Raw genomic sequence first — 24,593 nt, 5'->3', positions numbered from 1 at the left:
TGAAGAACTTGTCGTATGAAGATCGTTTGTGGACTCTGGGTCTGTACTCGTTGGAGTTTAGAAGGATGAGAGGGGATCTTATTGAAACGTGCAAGATACTGCGAGGCCTGGATAGAGTGGACTTGGAGAGGATGTTTCCACTTGTAGAAAAAAGTAGAACCAGAGGACACCAACTCAGATTTAAGGGACGGTCCTTTATAACAGAGATGAGGAGGAATTTCTTCAGCCAGAGGGCGGTGAATCTGTGGAACTCTTTGCCACAGAGGCTGTGGAGGCCAATTCACTGAGTGTCTTTAAGACAGAGATAGATAGGTTCTTGATTAATAAGGGGATCAGGGGTTATGGGAGAAGGCAGGAGAATGGGGATGAGAAAACTTCAGCCATGATTGAATGGCAGAGCAGACTCAATGGGCCAAGTGGCCTAATTCTGCGCCTATGTCTTATGGTCTTATGGGTATATTTTGGGAACAAGAGGTAATTTCAGATAACCCGATGTGTTCAGTTATTCAAATATTTAAATGTCATAGTGCATATTAGTCTTTTGTCATGTATTTTTTCTCCTTTTATTTTGCTTTAATAAATATTTTGTATTAATTGTTTACACAATGATTGGACTGATTCCTCACTGGGTTGTATATGATTCCTCACATTATTCCAAACAAATATACATCCCTAAGACTCGGTGTTTCAAGTTATCTTTTGGGGTTTTGAGACACTCTCGCAGGTAACATCAGCAGGGGTCTTGGAACTGTGTAAATGGTGTTTCCAGCGAAGTTATAGCTGCAGCATAGGAGCAACTCCAAGGAAATTCTGGGTCAAGTTTGGCCATGCTGAAAGTTTACATGGACCATTGAATACTGTTTTAGTTAGCTGTTCTGCTGATATGGTGACAATTGAATTGATGATAGCACTACTTCTGAAAGCATTTAATGTTGAATATTGCTTTAAAGAGAGACCAGATTGCTGGGGCGTTTCGCCTTGCACTCATTAAGATAAATGCAGAATGCCAAATTTCAAATGATCTACATGAGAAAGGGGTGCTGATTGGTTGGAAAATTAACTCTGATTGGCTGAGGCTTTGCCATGGAAAAAGCAGGGGGACATTAGATGCTCCCCATGTGCCTGGCTAATTCAAAAAAGGCACAAGGCTTGAACATTTGAACTTTTGTTTGCAGTGAGAAGGTTCCCACAGAAGAACTTATGTCACTTATAACAAGGATAAATGACCATGTTATGAGCTCAACAGATGATCTTAAATTGGTTATTAGTGTGGCTATTATCTCACTCAGGATTGATCAGCAAGTACCGCCCAATTGCGCAATCACATCTAACAATAGATGTTTCGTCTAGGGTTTTGCAAATGTAGGCAAGTGAGTAAGGTCTGTATCCTGCATGTTATGAACAGCCAGAGGAATATGTTGTTTGATATGATCAACCAATCATTGGGATACCCTATGGATCTGATCTTGCAATGGCACTGAAATTCCTATATGAATTTGCTCAATTATGTTCGAGTGGAGTCTCTTTTAGGACTGACGGCAGCACCTGAGTAGTGGAAAGTACCACTTGCATAGCAACAGCATGAAATGTCTTGCTTAACCTGTTCAAATTTTTGAGATACTTTTCCTAGCCAGGGCAATTCGATGCGGATTGAGAACCTTTCAGGTCCGAACGTTGGCAGCCTTTTGCAAGTTTGCATGATACACAGCAAAAAGTATCCTGGCCAGGATGGCCAGTTTCCTGCAGGATTCTTTGATGCACTTTATTTCTGCATGAGAAAATCACTTGGGGCCTATTTATAAGACTGCTGATAATATTGACTTTCTCTGGAGCTTAAATTTTGGTAAATTTAAGCCACCTCCACCCCCCAATGTTAATCAAACGTGATAGTTGAAACCTGAGTGGGTACAAGTTGGATGCCCGATTTACATCCCTCCTGATCTTACACTCCATTAAAATCAATGGAATATGATATCAGGTTACTTTCCCAGTCCTTCTCATTGTTGACGGCTGTGTTAGGCTTGAATTGTGGCTTGAATATATAAATAGGTTTGTCATGCTTCTGGGATTTGGTTGGAGTTTCCTCCAGCCTTTGTGCCTTGCTGCAGCAGTCACACTCTAACAGAGAGTCAGGTTCCTATATTGCAGAGTATCACAGAAAGTGCTCTCGCAATAACATGTGATATTAAATAAATAATATTTAGGTTCTGCATTAAATGATTAAGTATGGTCCTTAATTTTCTTTCAGTTGACTTTTTCTTTTGATCAGTGCTGCTGTGAAGTTTAATGCAACAGCATTAAACAAAGTAACTTAATTGTGACTGGTGCAGCATAGCATTGAAAACAAAAATGAAAAGAAAGTAAGACTCTAATTTTAGAGCACATTTGAATTCTGGAAATGTTAAACCATACAACAGACAAGCCATAAAAATATATTTGCGGCTGAAAAAAGGTTAATGAGATCATTTTCTAAATTTGCTAATATAAAGATAAAGGAATTGATTTTGTTGGCCCCATCTCTTTCCAGGGAACTGTAAAGGAGCAGTGTGCCTAATGTGTACTGCACCTGTCCAGGCTTGATGTCTAAGCCATAACATGGCCCAGTGACAGCCTTAACCTCCTGGGGAGCAGCAGCTAGGATACACTAGTGCCAAAGATCTGCTAGATCACAGTAAGAAATGTGTCACTTACTTTTAAACTTGTTTGGTTCTCTTGAGAACCTCGTACAAGCCCCCTTGGGCTTGGTTACCTCAGCCATACACTTCAGTTTCAGCACTGCCCCCTCAATAGCACCAGTAAACCTGGGACAACATTAAGAGGGCAAAGGCCCAGAAAACAGGCTATTTGCTTGACCTCCACAGTCAATGATTTCCCAGGGGCAAAGGTCAGGAAAATCAGAATGATTATAGTTTGAAGAAATAACCTGAAGTTAATTATTAAAAATATTTGTGTGGTAACATTTAGAATCAGTTATCCCAAAAGTAAACAACAAGCTTTGTGGAATAACTTCATCTGTGTGAGACTACTCCAGGCCTCTACACTATTATTTTGAAAGCTTGAAACAGTGGTCAACAATTAACGTATCACCATTCGGAACATGAACAGGACCACAAGGGTCGCAAAGTAAATTAGTTGGGAAGCAGACAGAAAGGAAAAAATAACACTGCACTAACCTTGCATCTGATAGGAATATGCCGTTTGGCCAGGCTGGGGTGCAGCAAATCCTGGGCTGTAACTAAGGCATCCAGTCTGCAGTGCAGATTGTGCTTGCGGTAGTCCCCCTTCGGTCTTGATTCCTGCCAACAGCACACCCAAACTGGTTGAAACATTATATTTTGTAATGCTGTTTCTTGAAATGAAACTTTCATCCCTTTGCTTTTACAGTGGACAACTGACTAAACAAAACAATCGCTGTGGAATAATTAATTTAACAAAGCCTCAGAGAAGTGCCTTACCATAAGTGGGCAATCCGTAGTGCTGGCCTGTTTGAGAATATGCTGCATAGACTGCTGGCTGCTGCATTCCTGAATACTGGGTTTGTCCAGCATAAGCTGTCATTGACTGCACTGCTGGTGTGGAAAGAATGTGTGGGTATGGCCTATGGAGAAGAGAAAGCTATGTCAAAGCAGTGTGATTCTGGCCGGGTGGGTCAACGCCATCCGAATCGCAATCCCCCCACACTTATAGGCATTTTTGTTTTGTAGTTGGGGTGATTTGTGCCATAATTTAAAAAAAATGAATTTATAGAGTACCCAATTCATTTTTTCCAATTAAGGGGCAATTTAGTGTGGCAAATCCACCTACCCTGCACATTTTTTGGGTTGTGGGGTCGAAACCCACGCAAACACGGGGAGAATGTGCAAACTCCACACGGACAGTGACCCAGAGCCGGGATCGAACCTGGGACCTCGGCGCCGTGAGGCATCAGGGCTAACCCACTGCACCGCCGTGCTGCCCGATTTGTGCCATAAATATGGTGTGTGAAACTGAAAGATGCTGGCAAGGCTGGCTCCGAACACCCCCACCCGCCCCCCCAACCCCAATCGCTGGGAAAGACCACTTCCCCCCCAATCGTTGTCATCAGGCCCTCCCTCCAAGAGAGCGACACCCAGCATTGCGAAAACCATCATGCCCCCGTCCCTCTCAACCCTCCCGCCCCCCCGGAAGTGCAAGTCTGGCAGTACCAGGGAAAATTTCCGGCCATAGTGAAATTTGCACATGTGCAAAATTTTGTCTTGCGTGACCCCACAAGCAGAAATAATATAAAGAAAATCTGTTGCAATCATGCAATCCAGATTTATACACAATTTGGTTTCCATGGAAATGTATGTATAAATAAATACTGAGAAGGCATTTCCCTTTGACGGACTATAAAGTTTGTTTTATACGTACTTGGAAGGATATAGCTGTGGTGAATATTGGTGTATTCCTCTTGGACTATAGCCACTACTTGTTATTACTACAGGAAAGAGAAAAGACAAGTGAAACATTAAATGACAAGCAGAACAAATGCATTTTGGATTTTGTGGCACAAACTCAAGTTAAGCAGGTGTGAGATGACAGAATAAACTTAAACAACTAGACATCTGCGGAGATAAATGCATAATGCATGGAAAATAACATTTAGCATGGTTAAAGGAATTGCAACAAACACAGATTAAGATGCCTGCAAAAATGTTGGTTGAAATATAAAATACTTAAATTTATGAAGTACTGATTTGGCACATTAGTCCTGTTATATTGCTGCAGTTGGAAGTCAGAAGACATGAATGGAATATGGGGTGTGATTCAGCGGCCCTATTGTACCCTGCGAGGATCCAAGGTGAATTGGGCAAGAGCTCCAAATCAGGCTCCGTGCCGGGAGCTGGGCCGATTATGAGTCACTCAACTTGCTCCGCCCGCCGCGATCTGGATCATGCCCTTGGTGGACAGATCTGTGTACTTAAATTAGCCTAATGTCATATTTAAATGCACAGACGTCGGATTCACCCAATGGCCGGGGCTCAACGGTACCCTTCGAGACCTCACCAGCGAAGCCGTTTAGTACTGGTGTGGACCAGGCATAACGGCAGCTCGGGAAAGTCTCACAGGGCCTTCGAACCCCCAGATGGTCAGGGCAGGGCAGGTTTGCAGCCTGGTACTGCCAGCCTAGCACCCTGGCTGTGTCACCATGGCAGGGTGTCCGGATGGCACTGCCTGGGTGCAAGGGCACTGCCAGTGTGCCCAGTTGCCAGGTTGGTATGGCCGGGGGGGGGGGGGGGTCGGGCCCGGGGTTGGCCTTGCCAATTGGAGAGGGGGTGTGGGGGTCCCAGGGACTTCAACAAAGTTGGGTGGTGAGGGATTGATAAAGGGGGGGGTGAGGGTAAATCTCTCCAAGTGCGGCCTCATTGGTGAGAAACTCCCCGGGGCCAAAGAAAAGGGGAAATTGCTGTTAAATAGGGCAGTGTTTCTCAGCGCTGCAGCTGGCAAAAAAAACCTTGCTAAATGCGCCCACAAGCTGACTTTAACACTAGTCTGCTGAATCGCGCCCATGAGGCTCTGAGGACTGAGCACTGATCACCAAGAGTCTAAGTCTGAATGTTGTACGTTTTTAAAAAGTTGAAGTTATTAGTTCTCATACTTGTAGCCAGTGGTAATGAACCTTTTGAGGATTGCAGTGGTAAACTTCCAAGAAATTGCAGTCTTGGGGATGGCGGGGAGGGGGTGGGGAGGAGGCGGGTTACAGTGAGGCTCAGACTGGCAACAGACTGACCCAACCATCCCCACCCTCACCCCTGAGCTCTTACCACAGCGAGGGAGATTTTAACCATGAGATCTCAATTTCATGTTCTACACAGACATGCACACTAAATCTGAAGAGAAACACCACGTGGTGGATTGGCGGGATTGAGATTTTGGCTGACAGTAGGCTGCCACCAAGCACCTGTAGAAAAGGTTCTCAGGGTTGGGACCTGCAACAAATGCCTATGACTGTGATCAGAGAAGAGGAGGAAAGCCCAGGGCAGTGAGGTTCAAAGTTTGCTGATGCACCCCAGAGGAGCACTCTTGCTCCACCCCTCTCCACAAGGAAACTAAGTGGGATCGGTTGTTATCATTGTGTCAGGGTCCCAATTATGAAATTGAACACCAATATTTTCATGTCAACAAGCCTTTTCAATGCTGAATATTGGCCCCACAACTCCACAAATTCACTATTATTACTCTTCCCAGCTGTGGGTAATATTTTGATTGTGGATTCTGATAAATTTTGTTTGGTCACTTAACTTTTGAATGCTTAGTTGCAAACTTAATTTGTAAAAATTAAACCATATGTGTTTCTAGATTAGATTTGCTCTTTGAATAATTTGAGGATTGCATAACTTGGAAAAATGACCCAGAATTATCTCTGCCCAATTATGTGATAGTGAACCAGGTCAGTAATGTTCCCAGGTGGATAGATTGAAATGCTGTGACATTTACAATGCTGTACAGTAATAACAAATGACTGCTAAAGTAGATCCATACGAGCCCAGCTGTAAACGTTTTCCATTTGTTCATTTTTTAATTTAGATAAGGTACGAACTCACAGGATTGGAATGAACAATTCCATTGTGGGCTTTTCTCACTACTCTTTGTATTTTATTGTGTGTACTAAAAATAAAAACATGACAATAAGTTTGAACCAAAGTTGATTTTTATTTTCAGCTCGGCTTCTGACTGAACAGGAAACACTTGGCATTTCCTAGTTCAAGATTCATGACAGAATTGTAAATGTTTCGTTCCACACACATGAAATAAGGAAATATAAACTTCAAATGTTTAATTTCCTTTGTCGGAATAAGGAAGTTCACCTAATTAATCTACAAAATTAAAAGTCAATGTCAAATGGGAAACACCAGAATTGGCTTCAAAGGACATATTTCTATATATTTCAATATTTGAAAAGGTTAGGTGGATTGGCCATGCTAAATTGTCCTTAGTGCCCAAAATTGCCCTTAGTGTTGGGTGGGGTTACTGGGTTATGGGGATAGGGTGGAGGTATGGACCTTGGGTAGGATGCTCTTTTCAAGAGCCAGTGCAGACTCGATGGGTCGAATGGCCTCCTTCTGCACTGTAAATTCTATGAAATTCTATGAAATAATCTTCTCTTGACCGACTGGCTACTAAACGAATGCAAGGTAAGAGAAGGTAGAGTTACTGCGAGTGTGCAATCGCATTTTCAGTACCATTGACCTGAAAAAGGCCAAAGAACTGCAAAAGATCAAGGAATTTCAAGTGCAAATTGAGTTTCTGTGATCTTCTGTGCTAGTTTAAAAAACATCATGTTGTCAGCTGGCCACACCCACAAAACTGGCCGTTATTCCAGGGAGCATTATGGCAAGCTTCCACTAATTGTGTCTGGATGCTGACCTTCAAAGAGGTTCTTAAAATTAAGTTTTTTCTTAGACCCAAAGGTAAAAATTGACACTTACTAAAATATTTTAAAAATAAATCATTTTCAGTTTTTGAAAATTGGGTTACTTACAGGTAGTGGTCTAAACACACAAATTAAAAATTGCTCATATTTTCGTGATGAACCCATTTCCACCTGTATGTATAAAACTGCGCCATGTTGCCACTCTTTAGTGCATCAAAGAATATAAAGTACTGTTCGATTGTGCTGGTACATGGAAGATGTATGTCCAGCAATAAGCAATTGAGTTAGAAGGCAATTTGTCCCCTGATTGCACCCAAAGCGGAAACACTGGGCGAAATTCTCCAGTATCGGCGCGATATCCGCCGACCAGCGCCAAAACCGGCGCTAATCAGTCCGGCATCGCGCCGCCCCAAAGGTGCAGAATCCTCCGCATCTTGGGGGGCCGAGCCCTAACCTTGAGGGGCTAGGCCCGCCCCGGACTGATTTCCGCCCCGCCAGCTGGCGGAAAAGGCCTTTGGTGCCCCGCCAGTTGGCGCGGAAATGACATTGCCGGGCGGCGCATGCGCGGGAGCGTTAGCGGCCGCTCACGGCATCCCCGTGCATGCGCTGTGGAGGGAGTCTTTTCCGACTCCGCCATGGTGGAGACCGTGGCGAAGGCAGAAGGATAGGAGTGCCCCCACTGCACACGCCCGCCCGCGGATCGGTGGGCCCCGATCGCGGGCCAGGCCACCGTAGGGGCACCCCGCAGGGCCAGATCGCCCCGCCCCCCCCCCCCCAGGACCCCGGAGCCCGCCCGCGCCGCCTTGTCCCGCCGGTAAGAGAGGTGGTTTAATCCACGCCGGCGGGACAGGCATTCTAGCAGCGGGACATCGGCCCATCCGGGCCGGAGAATTGCGGGGGGGGCCCCGCCAACCGGTGCGGCGCAATTCCCGCCCCCGCCGAATCTCCGGTGCTGGAGAATTCGGCAACCGGCGGGGGCGGGATTCACGCCAGCCCCCGGCGATTCTCCGACCCGCCGGGGGGTCGGAGAATCTCGCCCTTTCTATCCCAATATATGCGACTATACCATTAAAACCTTTAAGTTTAGTAGGTACACACATGTGTCGTTTGGTCATGGTAGCACAGACACCAAGGCTGGAATTCACTGGCCATTAGGATTATCTGTTTCACCTGCAGCGCACCCCTGCCTGCGAGTTTCCTGGCGGCTTGGGGTGGCTTCAATGGGAAATCCCATTGACAAGTAGCAGGAGTGGAGAATCCCCCACCAGAGAAGGATGTGCAGCCAAGAAACATGCAGCGGGAGGACTGGCGAATCCAACCCCAAGTGTCTCAGCTGCGGATCCCCTTATACTGAAAGGATTGCTAATACTTTTATACAAGGTCATTGCGATAAAAAGCAGCATATTCCACTGACCATCTTCTCGGGTCAGGTTGTCACTACCATTTCCTGATCAATAATAGTAAGGTGAAAAAAGATGCATCTTGTGTAAAAATTATGGAGACTAACAAATACAGAGCAAACTGACTCTCGCATGCAACAATTACATAATATAGATAACTTTATAAAATCACTTTTTTCTTATAAAATCTATTTTTCTGTCAATAGATTTTAATGCCACTGGCAAGGTTAGCATTTGTTGCCCCATCCCCAAAGGCCTTTGAGAAGATGGTGCAGAGCCACCTTTTTGAACTGCTGTACTATATGTGGGGCAGCATGGTAGCACAGTGGTTAGCACAGATGCTTCACAGCCCCAGTGACCCAGGTTCAATTCCGGTCTCGGGTGACTGTCTGCGTGGAGTCTGCACGTTCTCCGTATGTCTGTGTGGGTTTCCTCCAGGTGCTCCGGTTTCCTCCCACAGTCCAAAGACCATAAGACAGAGGAGCAGAATTAGGCCACTCGGCCCATCGAGTCTGCACCGCCATTCAATCATGGCTTATATTTTCTCATCCCCATTCTCCTGCCTTCTCCCCAAATCCCCTGATCTGCTTATTAATCAAGAACAAGAAGATGTGCAGGTTAGGTGGATTGGCCATGACAAATTACCCTTAGTGTCCAAAAAGGTGAGGTGGGGTTACTTGGTTACATAGATAGGGTGGAGGTGTGGGCTTAAGTGGGGTGCTCTTTCCAAGGAGCGGTGCAGACTCGATGTGCCGAATGGCCTCCTTCTGCACTGTAAATTCTATGATTCTATGTGGTGTAGCGACACCCACAGTGCTGGAAAGGAGCTCCAGAACTTTGATCCAGGGAAAGTGAAGGGGTGGGGATATAGGTACATGTCATGATGAAAATGAAATGAAATGAAAATCGCTTATTGTCACAAGTAGGCTTCAATGAAGCTACTGTGAAAAGCCCCTAGTTGCCACATTCCGGCGCCTGATATGTGTGTCGGAGAGGAACTTGCAAGATAACGGCATTCCCATGTGTCTGCAGCCCTTATCCTTCCAGGTGGTAGAGATCATGGGATTTGGAAGGTGCTGTGGATGGAGCCTTGGTGAGTTGCTGCAGTGTATCTTATAGATGGCACACACCGCTGTCATTGTAATGGAGTGGTAGAGGGAATGAATGTTCAACGTGCTTAACAGGGAGCCGATCAAAAGGGCTACTTTGTCCATAATGTTGAGCTTCTTGAGTGTTGTTAGAGCTGCACTCATCAAGGTAATTGGAGAGTAACCCATCAGACTCTTGACTTGTGCCTTCCAGGTATGTTTTGGGAAGTCAGGAGGTGAATTACTCACTACAGAACTTCCAGCCTCTGACTTACTATTGTAACCACAGTATTTATATGGCTGGTTCAGCTGCAACGGTAACCCCCCAGGATTTTAAGGGTGGGGATGTAGCCAATTTAATGCCATTGAAGGTTAAGGGGAGATAGTTAGATTCTTTTGTTGGAAGTGGTCATCGCCTGGTACTTGTCTGGCATGAATGTTGCATGTCTCTTATCAACCCAAGCTTGAAAGTTTTCCAGGTTTTGCTGTATGTAGGCATGAACTACTTCAGTGTCTGAGCAAATCAAATTGCGCTCAACACTCTGCTAACATCAGTGACTATCACCATTTCTGAACCATTCTGGCCTACAACACTGTTGAAGTAAAGTTTCTCAACAACTTTGCCTTCCCAACTATTGGGACTATTGTCCTTGATGAACAGGAGATGATCTACAGATAATGTGGGTTGGAGGAGGGCTGAGGTTGTGTGGCTGACATTATATTCCATTGTAACTTTTTCCATACATCAAGTGCTCTTTGAATGAAATAGCTCTGCCTGCAATTCCAATTTTCTAATTATATTGCTAGTTTCTGAACCCTTGGACAACACAAACAATTTGACAACGTGAATGAAAAGGCCACCATTCTTTCAAGAACAATCAACCCCAAAACTTTTATTTTCACTAAAAAGGACCATCAGGGCCAATCCCACCTTCAATGTGACAGGTAGTGGATACTGTAACACAATATAACAAGTAAATTTGAAACAAATAAGCTGCAATATAGCACCCAAACAAAAAACATGCAATGTTTGTCCCATCGTAGATACTTCAAAGGCATGGTTTCAAAATAACTGCGGGATCTTGAAAAGGATCAGGCGGAATCTGCTCAGAGCAAGGAAAATGAAGTTGGCTGTAGATGGCATTTGAGAAAGATTCTAAATCATTAAATTTGGCCGATTTGGGGATGCCGACCTGGCCAGCTTGTTGGACGTGGTCGAAACCAGACGGGCATGGCCTGCTCCCCTGAGGGTCTTGGCGGGTCAGCCATAGGGCAGCCAGAGCTGCCTGAGGGGAAGAGGCAGCGGCCGTCAGCTTGGGAAGCGTCACCAGGAGGACACAGTGCCGTAAGACGGTCAACGACCTACACCAGGCCGCACGAGTGAGTTGGCACCGACCCCCTGGCACTGCCCCACCCACCATCACCAATTCCGCCCCCCACATGAGTATGCACCAGGCATCGCCCCCGCCCAGCACCGTTCTGTGCCCCAGCCTAGCTATGTCCAGCAGTGATGCTCACGCCACCCCTCGCAAACTCCCCACCCCCCAAACTCCCCAACTCCACCCCACCATAGTGACACTCCCTTCCCCTGCCTCCTTCTCCCTCCACGATGAATGAAGCCTGCAGCTCATGATGCCCCTCTGTGTCCCCGCAGGATAAATTTTCCCACAACAGACGGGAGAGGGCCCAGATGGGCGGCGGGCTGCGGGCTGAGGTGAAGTTCCACCGACCCCCACCCAGAGTTGTTAATGCCATGTAGCATGAGCCATCCCTCCCACTGACCACATGTCCATTCTCCCGCAGGATCTTCATCCGACATTGCTGGCCCATCAGGGGTGATCCCCCCTGCCTCCCATGTGAACACCTCAAGAGGGGATATCCGAGGAGACCACTGTATTTGCGGCACAGCTGTCATCCCCACCCTCCACCAGTGCAGAGACACAACGGTGGGTGACAGTAGTGGACAGGTGTCTGCGGCACATTTTGGTGAGCAGCAAACACCTGCCGATGCACATCAGGTGAAGGCAGGAACACGCAGGTGAGGCAGCTGTCAGAGGTCTGCTAGATACCAGGACCTGGCTGGGTCTCAGTCAGATGCTGAGCCTCTGGACAAGGTTTACCCGGAGCTGATGCAGACGCTAGGGTGCAGCCGTGATATCAGATGGGGATGTCGGCAACAAGGTTGTGGCTCAGTTGGTGGCAGCCATGGCTGAGCACCTCGAGAACATGTCTCACTCGCTGGTTCACATATCCCCGTCCCACGTGGACCTTGATGAAGCGCTGCGGAGCATGTCCCAATCTCAGGTGGGTATAGCCGAGGAACTGTAGATCATATCCCAATCTCAGGTGGGCACAACCGAGGCACTGTGGGGCATGTCCCAATCTCAGGTAGGCATTGCCGGGACACTCCAGATCATGTCCCAGTCACTAAGGAGCATTACCGAGGGCGTCGACACCATCCTGCAGAAATTGGGGAGCCGCCAGGGCTGGCATAGCCAGATGACACAGGGCTCAATCCAGCAGCCCCTCTTTTACGATTGAACCTCAGGGCCCAATGGGCACCATCGGGGAGAAGGGGGTGCTGGGTGGCACCCCTCAGAGCCACCCAGCGGAGTAGCGATGACGGCCACAGCTACGGAGTAGCGATGACGGCTGGCAGTTGCAACTCAGTCCCATCACACTGGAGTGATGTTACACAGACCCTGGGAGGGTGGAAAAGGGTGGGGTGGGGAAGGAGGATGGGGGGGGGAAGGTGGTGGTTGTCAGAATAGGGGGGTGTAGGAGGAAGGGAGAGGCAGGGGAGGAAGGCGAAGGAGGCAGGGGGAAGGTGGAGGGGGAGGGGAAGGTCGTGGGGGAAGGCTGATGGATGGGGGGAGCGGGGACGATGATGGACGAGGCCACACCCTATGTGAAGCTGGTGAGGCTGAGGGCCTCCCTGATCCTCTGGGCTTGCGGGACCCTCCTGCTGCCATTACCCTCCAGCCTCCGGCTGGTCTGGTGACTCCTTGTCCTCCTCCTCGGAGGTGGCCACATGTTCCTCCTCCTCCACCACATCGCCCCGCTGCTGTGCCAGGTTGACACAGTATGTAGATTGTCCGACCAGAGGAGGGGCAATATTGGATTTAGTACTGGGTAATGAACCAGGGCAAGTGATAGATTTGTTAGTGGGGGAGCATTTTGGAGATAGTGACCACAATTCTGTGACTTTCACTTTAGTAATGGAGAGGGATAGGTACGTGCAACAGGGCAAGGTTTACAATTGGGGGAAGGGTAAATACGATGTTGTCAGACAAGAATTGAAGTGCATAAGTTGGGAACATAGGCTGGCAGGGAAGGACACAAGTGAAATGTGGAACTTGTTCAAGGAACAGGTGCTACGTGTCCTTGATAGGTATGTCCCTGTCAGGCAGGGAAGAGATGGTCGAGTGAGGGAACCATGGTTGACAAGAGAGGTTGAATGTCTTGTTAAGAGAAAAAAGGTGACTTATGTAAGGCTGAGGAAACAAGGTTCAGACAGGGCATTGGAGAGATACAAGATAGCCAGGAGGGAATTGAAGAAAGGGATTAGGAGAGCTAAGAGAGGGCATGAACAATCTTTGGCGGGTAGGATCAAGGAAAACCCCAAGGCCTTTTACACATATGTGAGAAATATGAGAATGACTAGAGCGAGGGTAGGTCCAATCAAGGACAGTAGCGGGAGATTGTGTATTGAGTCTGAAGAGATAGGAGAGGTCTTGAATGAGTACTTTTCTTCTGTATTTACAAATGAGAGGGGCGATATTGTTGGAGAGGACAGTGTGAAACAGATTGGTAAGCTCGAGGAAATACTTGTTAGGAAGGAAGATGTGTTGGGCATGTTGAAAAACTTGAGGATAGACAAGTCCCCCGGGCCTGACGGGATATATCCAAGGATTCTATGGGAAGCAAGAGATGAAATTGCAGAGTCGTTGGCAATTATCTTTTCGTCCTCACTGTCAACAGGGGTGGTACCAGGGGATTGGAGAGTGGCGAATGTCGTGCCCCTGTTCAAAAAAGGAACTAGGGATAACCCTGGGAATTATAGGCCAGTTAGTCTTACTTCGGTGGTAGGCAAAGTAATGGAAAGGGTACTGAAGGATAGGACTTCTGAGCATCTGGAAAGACACTGCTTGATTAGGGATAGTCAGCACGGATTTGTGAGGGGTAGGTCTTGCCTTACAAATCTTATTGAATTCTTTGAGGAGGTGACCAAGCATGTGGATGAAGGTAAAGCAGTGGATGTAGTGTACATGGATTTTAGTAAGGCATTTGATAAAGTTCCCCATGGTAGGCTTCTGCACAAAGTAAGGAGGCATGGGATAGTGGGAAATTTGGCCAGTTGGATAACTAACTGGCTAACCGATAGAAGTCAGAGAGTGATGGTGGATGGCAAATATTCAGCCTGGATCCCAGTTACCAGTGGTGTACCGCAGGGATCAGTTCTGGGTCCTCTGCTGTTTGTGATTTTCATTAATGACTTGGATGAGGGAGTTGAAGGGTGGGTCAGTAAATTTGCAGACGATACGAAGATTGGTGGAGTTGTGGATAGTAAGGAGGGCTGTTGTCGGCTGCAAAGAGACATAGATAGGATGCAGAGCTGGGCTGAGAAGTGGCAGATGGAGTTTAACCCTGAAAAGTGTGAGGTTGTCCATTTTGGAAGGACAAATATGAATGCGGAATATAGGGTTAACGGTAGAGTTCTTGGCATTGTGGAGGAGCAGAGAGACCTTGGGGTCTATGTTCATACATCTTTGAAAGTTGCCACTCAAGTGGATAGAGCTGTGAAGAAGGCCTATGGTGTGCTCGCGTTCGTTAACAGAGGGATTGAATTTAAGAGACGTGAGGTGATGATGCAGCTGTACAAAACTTTGGTAAGGCCACATTTGGAGTACTGTGTACAGTTCTGGTCGCCTCATTTTAGGAAGGATGTGGAAGCTCTGGAAAAGGTGCAAAGAAGATTTACCAGGATGTTGCCTGGAATGGAGAGTAGGTCTTACGAGGAAAGGTTGAGGGTGCTAGGCCTTTTCTCATTAGAGCGGAGAAGGATGAGGGGCGACTTGATAGAGGTTGATAAGATGATCAGGGGAATAGATAGAGTAGACAGTCAGAGACTTTTTCCCCAGGTGGAACACACCATTACAAGGGGACATAAATTTAAGGTGAAAGGTGGAAGATATAGGAGGGATATCAGAGGTAGGTTCTTTACCCAGAGAGTAGTGGGGGCATGGAATGCACTGCCTATGGAAGTAGTTGAGTCGGAAACATTAGGGACCTTCAAGCAGCTGTTGGATAGGTACATGGATTACGGGAAAATGATATAGTGTAGATTTATTTGTTCTTAAGGGCAGCACGGTAGCATTGTGGATAGCACAATTGCTTCACAGATCCATGGTCCCAGGTTCGATTCCGGCTTGGGTCATTGTCTGTGCGGAGTCTGCACGTCCTCCCCGTGTCTGCGTGGGTTTCCTCCGGGTGCTCCGGTTTCCTCCCACAGTCCAAAGATGTGCGGGTTAGGTGAATTGGCCAATGATAAATTGCCCTTAATGTCCAAATTGCCCTTGGTGTTGGGTGGAGGTGTTGAGTTTGGGTAGGGTGCTCTTTCCAAGAGCTGGTGCAGACTCAAAGGGCCGAATGGCCTCCTTCTGCACTGTAAATTCAATGATAATCTATGATTAATCTAGGACAAAGGTTCGGCACAACATCGTGGGCCGAAGGGCCTGTTCTGTGCTGTATTTTCTATGTTCTATGTTCTATGTTGTGGAGGGCACAGCATACCACCGCAAAACGCGTGACTCTCAGGGGGTGCATCACCAGGGCGGTCGAGGCATTGGAACCGTACTTTCAGGAGTCCGATGCACCGTTCAATGACAGCCCAGGTGGCCACATGGGCCATGTTATTTCGGGACTCTGCTCTGGTCACCGGCTTCTGCACTGGTGTCATTAGCCTTGTCTTCAGTGGGTATCCCTTATCTCCCAAGAGCCAACTGGCCAACCTGGTTTGGTCCTCGAAGAAACCTGGGATGTCTGACTGCCCCAGGATGTAGCTGTCGAGCACACACCCTGTGAAGCGTGCACACATGCATGATCTTCATGTGGCAGTCGCACATGAGCTGGACGTTCAGGGAGTGGAAACTCTTCCTATTGATGTAGTGCACACCCAGACGTCCTGGTGAGCGCAAGACGACATGTGTGTGGTCTATTAGCTCCTGGACATGGGGCATCCCGGTAATGGCAAAAGGTCCTGCTGCCTGGGCAGCCTGTTGAGCCTGGTCATTGTCAAAGTTAATATAGTTTACGGACGGGATAAATAGGGCATCCGTGACCTCATGGATGCACTTGTGATCTGTAGCTTGTGAGATGCTGCACCATTCCGCACTCAAGCCCTGGAATGATCCTGAGGCATAGACATTTAGGGCTGCGGAGACCTTTGCGGCCATCTGGAAGGTATCCTTCTCTTCCACATGGTGCCAAGCCCACAAAGACATGGCACAGGTGCTGTACCATCCCCTTGTTGAGGCGGAGACTCCTGCAGCACATGCAGTCAGTCATCTGTTCAAAAGACCAGTGACGCCTGTACACCCTGGGCCATCACAGGCCTCCCCCTCTGGTCCCTCCCTGGCCTGATGGGCGGCCAGGTCCTCAGGGTGTGGAGCGGGGCCGCTGCCTAGAGCCTTTGTTGATGCTGCTACCGCCATCTTCTGCAGTGCCTGGTCGCCTGGTCTGTCAGCAGCACCATGATGGCAGCTTCCGCGAGGTCCAAGATATCATCCATCCAGTGTAATATCTGCAAGGATTAGGAGAAGGTGTGAGACTGAAACCTGCGGTGTCTTCCACCCTGGGTCCTTCCATTCCCCCATTGCTACTCCCCACCGCCTGCCATCCAACACACTCTGCCCACAAATCCTGGCCGCAGGGGGGGACCTGGTCACCAGTCCCACAACCTGCACCCCAGACACCCGCATGTAATGTTACCTGGACCGTGCTCTAGTCCCCTTCCCGGTGCACACACGCACCCTCTGGTTGCCGGTGCAGAGGCGGCAGTCGCTGGTGTTCAGATGTTAGCTGCTGCATCCGTGTTGCCTCTTGCAGTGTTCAGGCACAGAGTCCAGGCATCACGGTCTGATTAGGATGCTGGGCAATCACTCCCACTTGCTACATGACATGTCTACCCATGGGAATTCACTTGGGAGCTGTGAAGTGCTCACTTAACTATGATTGCCAATTGCCGATTCGCAATAGCCTTCAGCCGCGTGACTAGAGGCCTCCGTGGTAACTGGGAGTTATGGGTGGTCGGTGGGGCAGACAGGCAGGGGCTGAGATTGCCCCGGAACAGGGCGCCGCAAGACCCACCTTCACCCCCACCCCCCTCAGGCCTTGTGTGGGAACTCCCCCTGGCTCCACCCCCCCCCCCACCGATGCCGGTAAACCTGACCGAGACTTGCCCCCTGCCCCCTCCCCAGTGCCATCAGATGAAGGAGCTTAACTCCGAAAGCTCATGATTCCAAATAAACCTGTTGGACTTTAACTTGGTGTTGTAAGACTTCTTACTGTGCCCACCCCAGTCCAACACCGGCATTCATTTGCAAGCAATTGCATCTTCTGGCACAATTAGGAGCATATACTGAAAAACACTGGGAAGTGTAGTTCAGAAACGCAATGGAGGGAAAACTCTTTTGAACCCATAATTCAGGTGTTGATTGATTATAATTCTAGCCCCATTAACTATCAACCAGAAAACAATGAAACAGTTCCATTCATTAATCTCCAGTTCATTCTACCCATCCATATAAAATGCTTTACATTTAAAAAAAAATCATTTACAATTTCAAGTATATTGTATAAAAAAGGCCTGTTGGTCCAAAATCTAAAATGCTCCATTTATATTCCGAACTTTCTGTCAGAATGAAATGTGTAATTCCACAAATCAGGTACAATAGGTGCAATATAAATTATCCAAAATTGTGCGGTATCATCTTTGAATAAACCTCTGGGACAGTTTCATGACTAAAGGCAGATTAGAGACAACTAAGGAACGGAACGCCCCAACAAGAGACTGCAGCGCAAATGCGATTATTCTGTTAAATGTTCATTGACACCAAGGGAAAGGCTTTCCCCAAGGGGTTTGAACTGTCAGAATCAATTGTGGGTTCCACCCCCACACTGTGTCGCGAACAGTCAGCTGACAATGATTTTGCTTCAACTGTCATCTTGAGGCACCCTCTCAACACTTTTAAAAGAATAAAACTAAAAAAGGCCAGCGGCTGGGCCATTTTTGTGGCAGGAAACCCCTCCACATAGTGGCCTGTGGCCGGACCTGTGACCAGGTAGGCGGGAGAGATGGCCCTCAGAGTCACACTGGAGTGCTGGCATCCCAGTCTGTCACTGGGAGACCTCTTCCTCTGCTGCCTATGGCACAGGAACTCGCAGGCTGATTGCAAAATTCCAGTTGGCCTCCAATCCTTGGCTTTAATTGCCCTTTAATGACCTTAACTAGCTACCCACTGCTCATCAGCAGGCAGGCGCTCTGTCCTCAGTTTGGCCTCCCCAAAAATGGCATGCCTGCCAGTGACATTAAATTGTGCGGACGTCTGCTTCCATTTCAGTGCCCATATTGGAGCAAAAATCTGGCTCTGAGCTTCGATATATAAATAATTACAAACCATAGCCCCAACATTACTGTTGGCATTTGCACCTGACTAATCAAGGCTCAAATAAAGTTTTGGATCTTGGACTACAATATTGGATTAAATCTCTTGTACAAGCTGGTAGTAAGTGAGATCCTAATTGGATCAATTCCAAACTGCAAATAGTTCCAATCACCTGATGGCTAAGATAGATGTATAATGCATACAGACTTTACATTATTAAATCAATTTCATCAGAGAACGACAAGACTGGGCAAGGAAACAGAGTTTCTTTATGATCCCATCTGCTATTCGTTCACCATTCTGAAGATTAAAGTGGCACATTATACAACACAGGAATTAGTCTCTCCTAATCCATCATACCTGTACTTCAAAGAATACAGTAAAGAATATGGTACTTCTTCATTATAATTATGAATATTTTTGTAACATGTGTATTTGACTGATAACTGCTGTTGTAGAAAGGAATTCCATTGCATACACACACTGTATTTCACCAAGTGCACTCAAATTCCTCTGCCTGAAGTTAGGAATATTATCAGAAGTTGTGCTATGTTGAGACTTTACCCAATGGTAACTAATTACTAGCTTGTGGAGTCTTTATCTACTTATAGGATTACCCCAGCTGCAATTATAAACAATTATACATAACTAATTATGTCTGTTAACTTGCAGCCATGACCATCACCACAAACCCCACCCCCATCCTAAGCTTTTTGTTAACAAATTTAGAATTTTAAATTATTGTCCCCATGGGGCGTGATTTTAACTCACTCAAAACCCACCCACTTGAACGGAGTTAAAATTTCACTGAATATCTCACTGATATAATTTAATTCAAAATTTGCTACATTTGTCACCCACTGTACTGCATAAATGAGCCCCTTTATATACATAAATGACATACGGAAGTTATTTTCTAACCACTGCAGTCCACATGGTGTAGGTACACATACCACTGAGTGGCTTGCTCGGCCATCTCAGAGGACAGTCAAGAATCAACCACATTGCTCTGTCTGGAGTCATGTCAGTAGGTCAGACCAGCCAAGAACTCCCGATTTCTTCCTCTGAAGGACAGTGTTATGGGTGAGGTATTTTCAGAATCCCAAAATGTATCATGGAGTTCAACCAACCTCACCCTTTAATGGATTGTTGCTTTTGAAGCACATGGCTTGTTCCCAAGGTGTGATATTACAATTATGGACACGTGTTTTTAAAACAAAACAATGTTTATTCCATGAACTCAAATTAACCTATTAAATAAACATTGGATCTCTTAACACCCCTTACTTCAAAGATAGCCCCGAAAATAATGCAACACTAAATAATCCCTCAAAATGTTCCTTCAAACATCCAAAAGGCTTCAAACCTTCAAAACAGTAACACACCAGGTCACAGAATATATATATTTTCTGTTAAATGGCAGAGATATATCAGCTTGGTTGACTTCAGCTCCAGCACCTTGCTTTTCTTCCTGCCGCTCTCTGGAAACACACAGACACACCCAAGCTGCTTTTTCAAACTGAAACCAAAAGCAGAAGTGAGCTCAGCCCCCCCCAACCTCTGACATCACTTCAGTAATATTATCATCTCCATTTCTTAAAGGTACATTGCTTACACATCCATTTCTTAAAGGTACTCTCACATGACGCCTCCCCCAAGAAAAAAAAACCCATCAACTTCAAGATGGTTTCATTTTTCACCTTTGCACCATCAATTAAGAAATGCACACAGTAAAAACACTTTAGCGGTTCAACAAAAACAACACACGCAAACAGGTATAATAATATAGTCCATTTTTCCCATTCTTCTTCCTCCAACCGAAATCCTTCTCGATTGACAGTCTCTTGGAACAAAAAGGTCTCTGCACGATCTATCCATTCCTCTACTCCTCAGCATTTCTCTTTAGAATCAGATAATTTAGTTCAATCTGACCACAGAGTCCCTTGCAATTCTCCATACAGGAATATTGGTTACCACAGCTTTCAGGCAGTCAAATGCCTGTTGAAAGTCCGCAGTCCTTTGAAATTTTTGACTTTTCTTTAGCAAGTCCATCAGTAGAGTAATCACGCCACAAAACCTTTGCACAAATGTTCGATCAAATCCACTCATGCTAAGAAATCGCATTATTTCCCTTCGTCTTGAGGGTTCCGGAAACTCCTCAAGGAAAGTGATTCGGGTTTCTCCAAATTCACTTTCGGCTCGGTTCATCACCAAACCCGCCGCCGGAAGTCAATCGAAGAACTCCATACGATGTTTTAAATGTTCTTTCCATGTCTGGAAGTTGAAAATAAAAGCAGATTGTCCCACTTTCTCAATGCAATCCTTCAAACGTGGGATAGGATAAGAGTCCGTTCTTGTAACTAAATTCACCTTTCTATTGTCAACACACAATCGTTGGGTACCGTCTGGTTTAGGTACTATCACTATGGATGAGCTCCATTGGCTGCAACCCACTTCAATTATGCCATTTTTAAGCATACTCTCAATCTCTTTGTTAACCTGTGCCAATTTTAAAGGATTAAGTCTGTATGGATGTTATTTGATTGGAACAGCATTGCCCACATCTACATCAGATATAGCCATTTTTGTACTTCCCAATTTATCTCTACAAACTTGCCCATGTGATATCAATAACTCTTTCAAGTCAGTTTGTTTTTCCTCTGGAAGGCAACTTAATAATTCATCCCAATTTTTAAGAACATCCTCATTTTCCAATTTAATTTGAGGTATGTCAAATTCACAGTCATCTGGATTTGGTTTGTCACTTTGAGTTAGAATCATTAAAACCTCCTTTTTCTCTCCTTCCCTTTCAAATAACCTTTTACGCATATTCACATGACACACTCGGTGAGTCTTCCTTCTATCTGATGTTTTTACCACATAATTCACCTCACTTAATTTCCTTTCAATCTGATATGGCCCACAAAAGCTAGTTTTTAAAGGCTCCCCTACCACTGGTAACAACGCTAAAACTTAAGCCCCACTGGCAAAACTACGAACTTTGGATTTCTTGTCCGCTACCCGTTTCATCACATTTTGTGCAACTTTCAAATGTTGTCTAGCCAATTCACCTGCTCTATTTAATCGTTCCCTAAAATTTGACACGTAATCCAATAGTGTAATTTCCGATTTCTCACCCACCAATTTTTTCTTAATCAATTTAAGTGGTCCTCTTACTTCATGACCAAAAATTAGTTTGAAAAGGACTAAATTTGGTAGACTCATTAGGTGCATCCCTAATTGCAAACAATATGAATGGGATTCCTTTATCCAAATCCTCTGGATAATCTTGACAATACGCCCTCAATGTCTTTAATGTCTGATTCCACCTTTCTAACGCTCCCTGCGATTCTGGATGGAACGCAGTTAATTTAAATTGTTTCATTCCTAAGCTATCCATAACTTCTTTGAATAACTTTGAAGTAAAATTTTATCCTTGATCCGATTGAATTTCTGTGGGTAGTCCATATCTAGTAAAGAATTTAAGTAACTCCTCCACAATCCTTTAGCTGTAATATTACGGACTGGAATGGCCTCTGGAAACCTAGTAGACACATCCATTATAGTCAAAAGATATTGATTCCCACTTTTTGTTTTAGGAAGCGATCCTACACAATCAATTAGGACCCTTGTCAAAGGTTCCTCAAATGCTGGAATGGGTATTAAGGGTGCTGGTTTTATCACTGCTTGAGGTTTCCCTATCACTTGACATGTGTGACATGATTGACAAACTTTTACTACATCTTTATGTAGTCCAGGCCAATAAAAATGTTTCTGGATTTCAGTTTGAGTTTTCCTTATCCCCAAATGACCTCCCACTGGTACCTCATGTGCAACTCGCAACACCTCCCTTCTATACCCTACCGGAAATACTACTTGATGAACTTCTGCCCACTTTTCATCCGCCTGCATATGTACAGGTCTCTATTTTCTCATCAAGACATCACTTTTACGGTAATAACACTCTGGTATACTCTCAGATTCCTCTTCTGTATATGCTTTCTGATATATCCGTTTTATTTCTACATCTTTCTGTTTTAACTCCGCCAATTTCCCTGAACTAAAAATATCCGCCTCATCCTCCACCTGTTCTTGTTCTTTTTCAACCATCTGACCAAAAAACGTTTCTGATAATTTCACTTCAAGTTCATCTTCACTCTTTGATTTCTCCTCTTGTCTTAACCTGTGACTTTGTGAACGTGTTACTACACAATCTGGAAAAATCCCAGGGTATTCATCCTTCAACACTTCAGTTGTCTGATTTTCCACTGGCTTATCAACCACAGTAGGCATCACTCCCACCTGCGATCCAGCTATATCATTACCCAAGATAAACTGTATTCCTGGACAAGATAGTTCATCTCTTACTCCTACTACCACTTCACCACTCTTCACTGGACTTTCCAACCTTACCTTATATAATGGAACACTATTCCTCTCACCCTGATTTCCACATATCACCACCTTTTCTGGCAACATTCTTCCCAAACGACATAATTCTTCATCTCTTACCATTAAAGATTGACTAGCCCCTGTATCTCTTAAAATTGTGACTTCTTTACCTGCTCCTCCTGATACACGAGTAAACTTTACCCACACAAGTAAATTATTTAAAGACATCTGGCCCCTTCTTAACAATTACCTCTTGAACAGGCTGTACAATCGTTTGCACCTCCTTCGCTTCCCTTGCGCTTTCCTTTACCACTCTAACAAATCCCACAGTCTTATCCTGTTTTATCACATCAGCCTTCCCAGTGCTTTTCTTCAACCACCAACATGATGATTTTACATGGCCTAGTTTATTACATTTGAAACTTTTCATCTCTTTTCCACCCTCCTGGATTTCTTTTTAAATCTGAGATACATTCTTTTTATTGTCTCCCATCAGATCACCTTTACCACTTGAGTATTTCTCGTGTCCCCAGTTTCTATCCCTCACCGGCTGAAACTGATGTCGGAAAACAAGCCTTGATTTATGAACTAATTCATAATCATCTGCCATTTCTGCTGCTAATCTTGCAGTTTTAACCCTCTGTTCTTCCACATGAGTTCTCACTACATCAGGAATTGAATTTTTAAACTCCTCCAAAAGTATAATTTCACTGAGATTCATACGTTTGGTCTATTTTCAAAGCCCTTATTCACCTCTCAAAAGTACTCTGTTTGAGCCTTTCAAACTCCATGTATATTTGACCAAATTCTTTCCTTAAATTTCTAAACCTTTGTCTGTAAGCTTCAGGCACTAGCTCATATGCACTTAAGATGGATTTCTTCACCTCCTCATACGTTCCAGATACCTCCTCCGGTAGTGATGCAAAAACTTCACTAGCCCTACCTACCAGCTTTGTTTGAATCAGTAATACCCACATGTCCTGTGGCCATTACATTTGTTTAGCTACCTTCTCAAATGAAATGAAAAAGCCTTCAACCTCCTTCTCGTCAAACCTTGGCAATGCTTGGACATATTTAAATAGATCCCCACCACATGTTCGACTATGACGCTCTGTCTCATTATCCTCATCCATCTCCTCCAACTGTACGTGTCCCTTTGCGTCTGCCAATTTTAACTGATTTTCATGTTTCAGAGCCATTTTCTGAAGTTCAAACTCTCTCTCTTTTTCATTTTCCTCTCTATCTCTTTCTTTGTTTGTTTCTTCTCTCTCCTTTTCTTTTTCCTCTCTCTTTATCTCTTTCTTTTTCTCTCATTGCATATTCAAGCCGCTTTAATTCTTTTTCATGTTCAAGTTGCTTTAATTCTTTTTCATGTTCAAATTGCTTAATCTGCAACTGGAGCTTTGCCATATCTAATGAGTCAGAATTTATCACAGGCAAACGTAAATGCGCAGATACCGCGTTAAGTACCTCATCTTTTCATATTTTGCTAGGCAGTGTTAACTGCAATGCTTTCGCCAAATCTAACAGTCTGTTTTTACTCTCTGTCCGTAAGGTATCACGTGTTACCACATCCAACCCCAAAAACTTCTGAGCCTCTGAAAGACCCATTGTTCACAATACTCTACCCACTTAAACTAAAATACCACAC

At 45.4% G+C, this 24,593-nt stretch overlaps 1 protein-coding gene across 20 annotated transcripts in view; it reads right to left on the bottom strand.

The window, feature by feature from the left end:
- eya4 (EYA transcriptional coactivator and phosphatase 4) overlaps positions 1 to 24,593 on the bottom strand; it is a 758,447-nt gene that overhangs the window by 188,901 nt on the left and 544,953 nt on the right. For all 20 annotated transcript variants that reach the window (XM_072499738.1, XM_072499733.1, XM_072499734.1 and 17 more), the window contains 3 exons: positions 4,393 to 4,459; positions 3,456 to 3,598; positions 3,174 to 3,296 (listed from right to left, as the gene is read on the bottom strand). In XM_072499738.1, the coding sequence (XP_072355839.1) occupies positions 3,174 to 3,296; positions 3,456 to 3,598; positions 4,393 to 4,459 (333 nt within the window). The remainder of the gene's footprint in view (positions 1 to 3,173; positions 3,297 to 3,455; positions 3,599 to 4,392; positions 4,460 to 24,593) is intronic.

This window comes from Scyliorhinus torazame, chromosome 4, assembly GCF_047496885.1.
Source record: "Scyliorhinus torazame isolate Kashiwa2021f chromosome 4, sScyTor2.1, whole genome shotgun sequence".
In the NCBI taxonomy this organism is placed as follows: Eukaryota; Metazoa; Chordata; class Chondrichthyes; order Carcharhiniformes; family Scyliorhinidae; genus Scyliorhinus; species Scyliorhinus torazame.
This window is presented reverse-complemented; position numbering and strand designations above follow the sequence as displayed.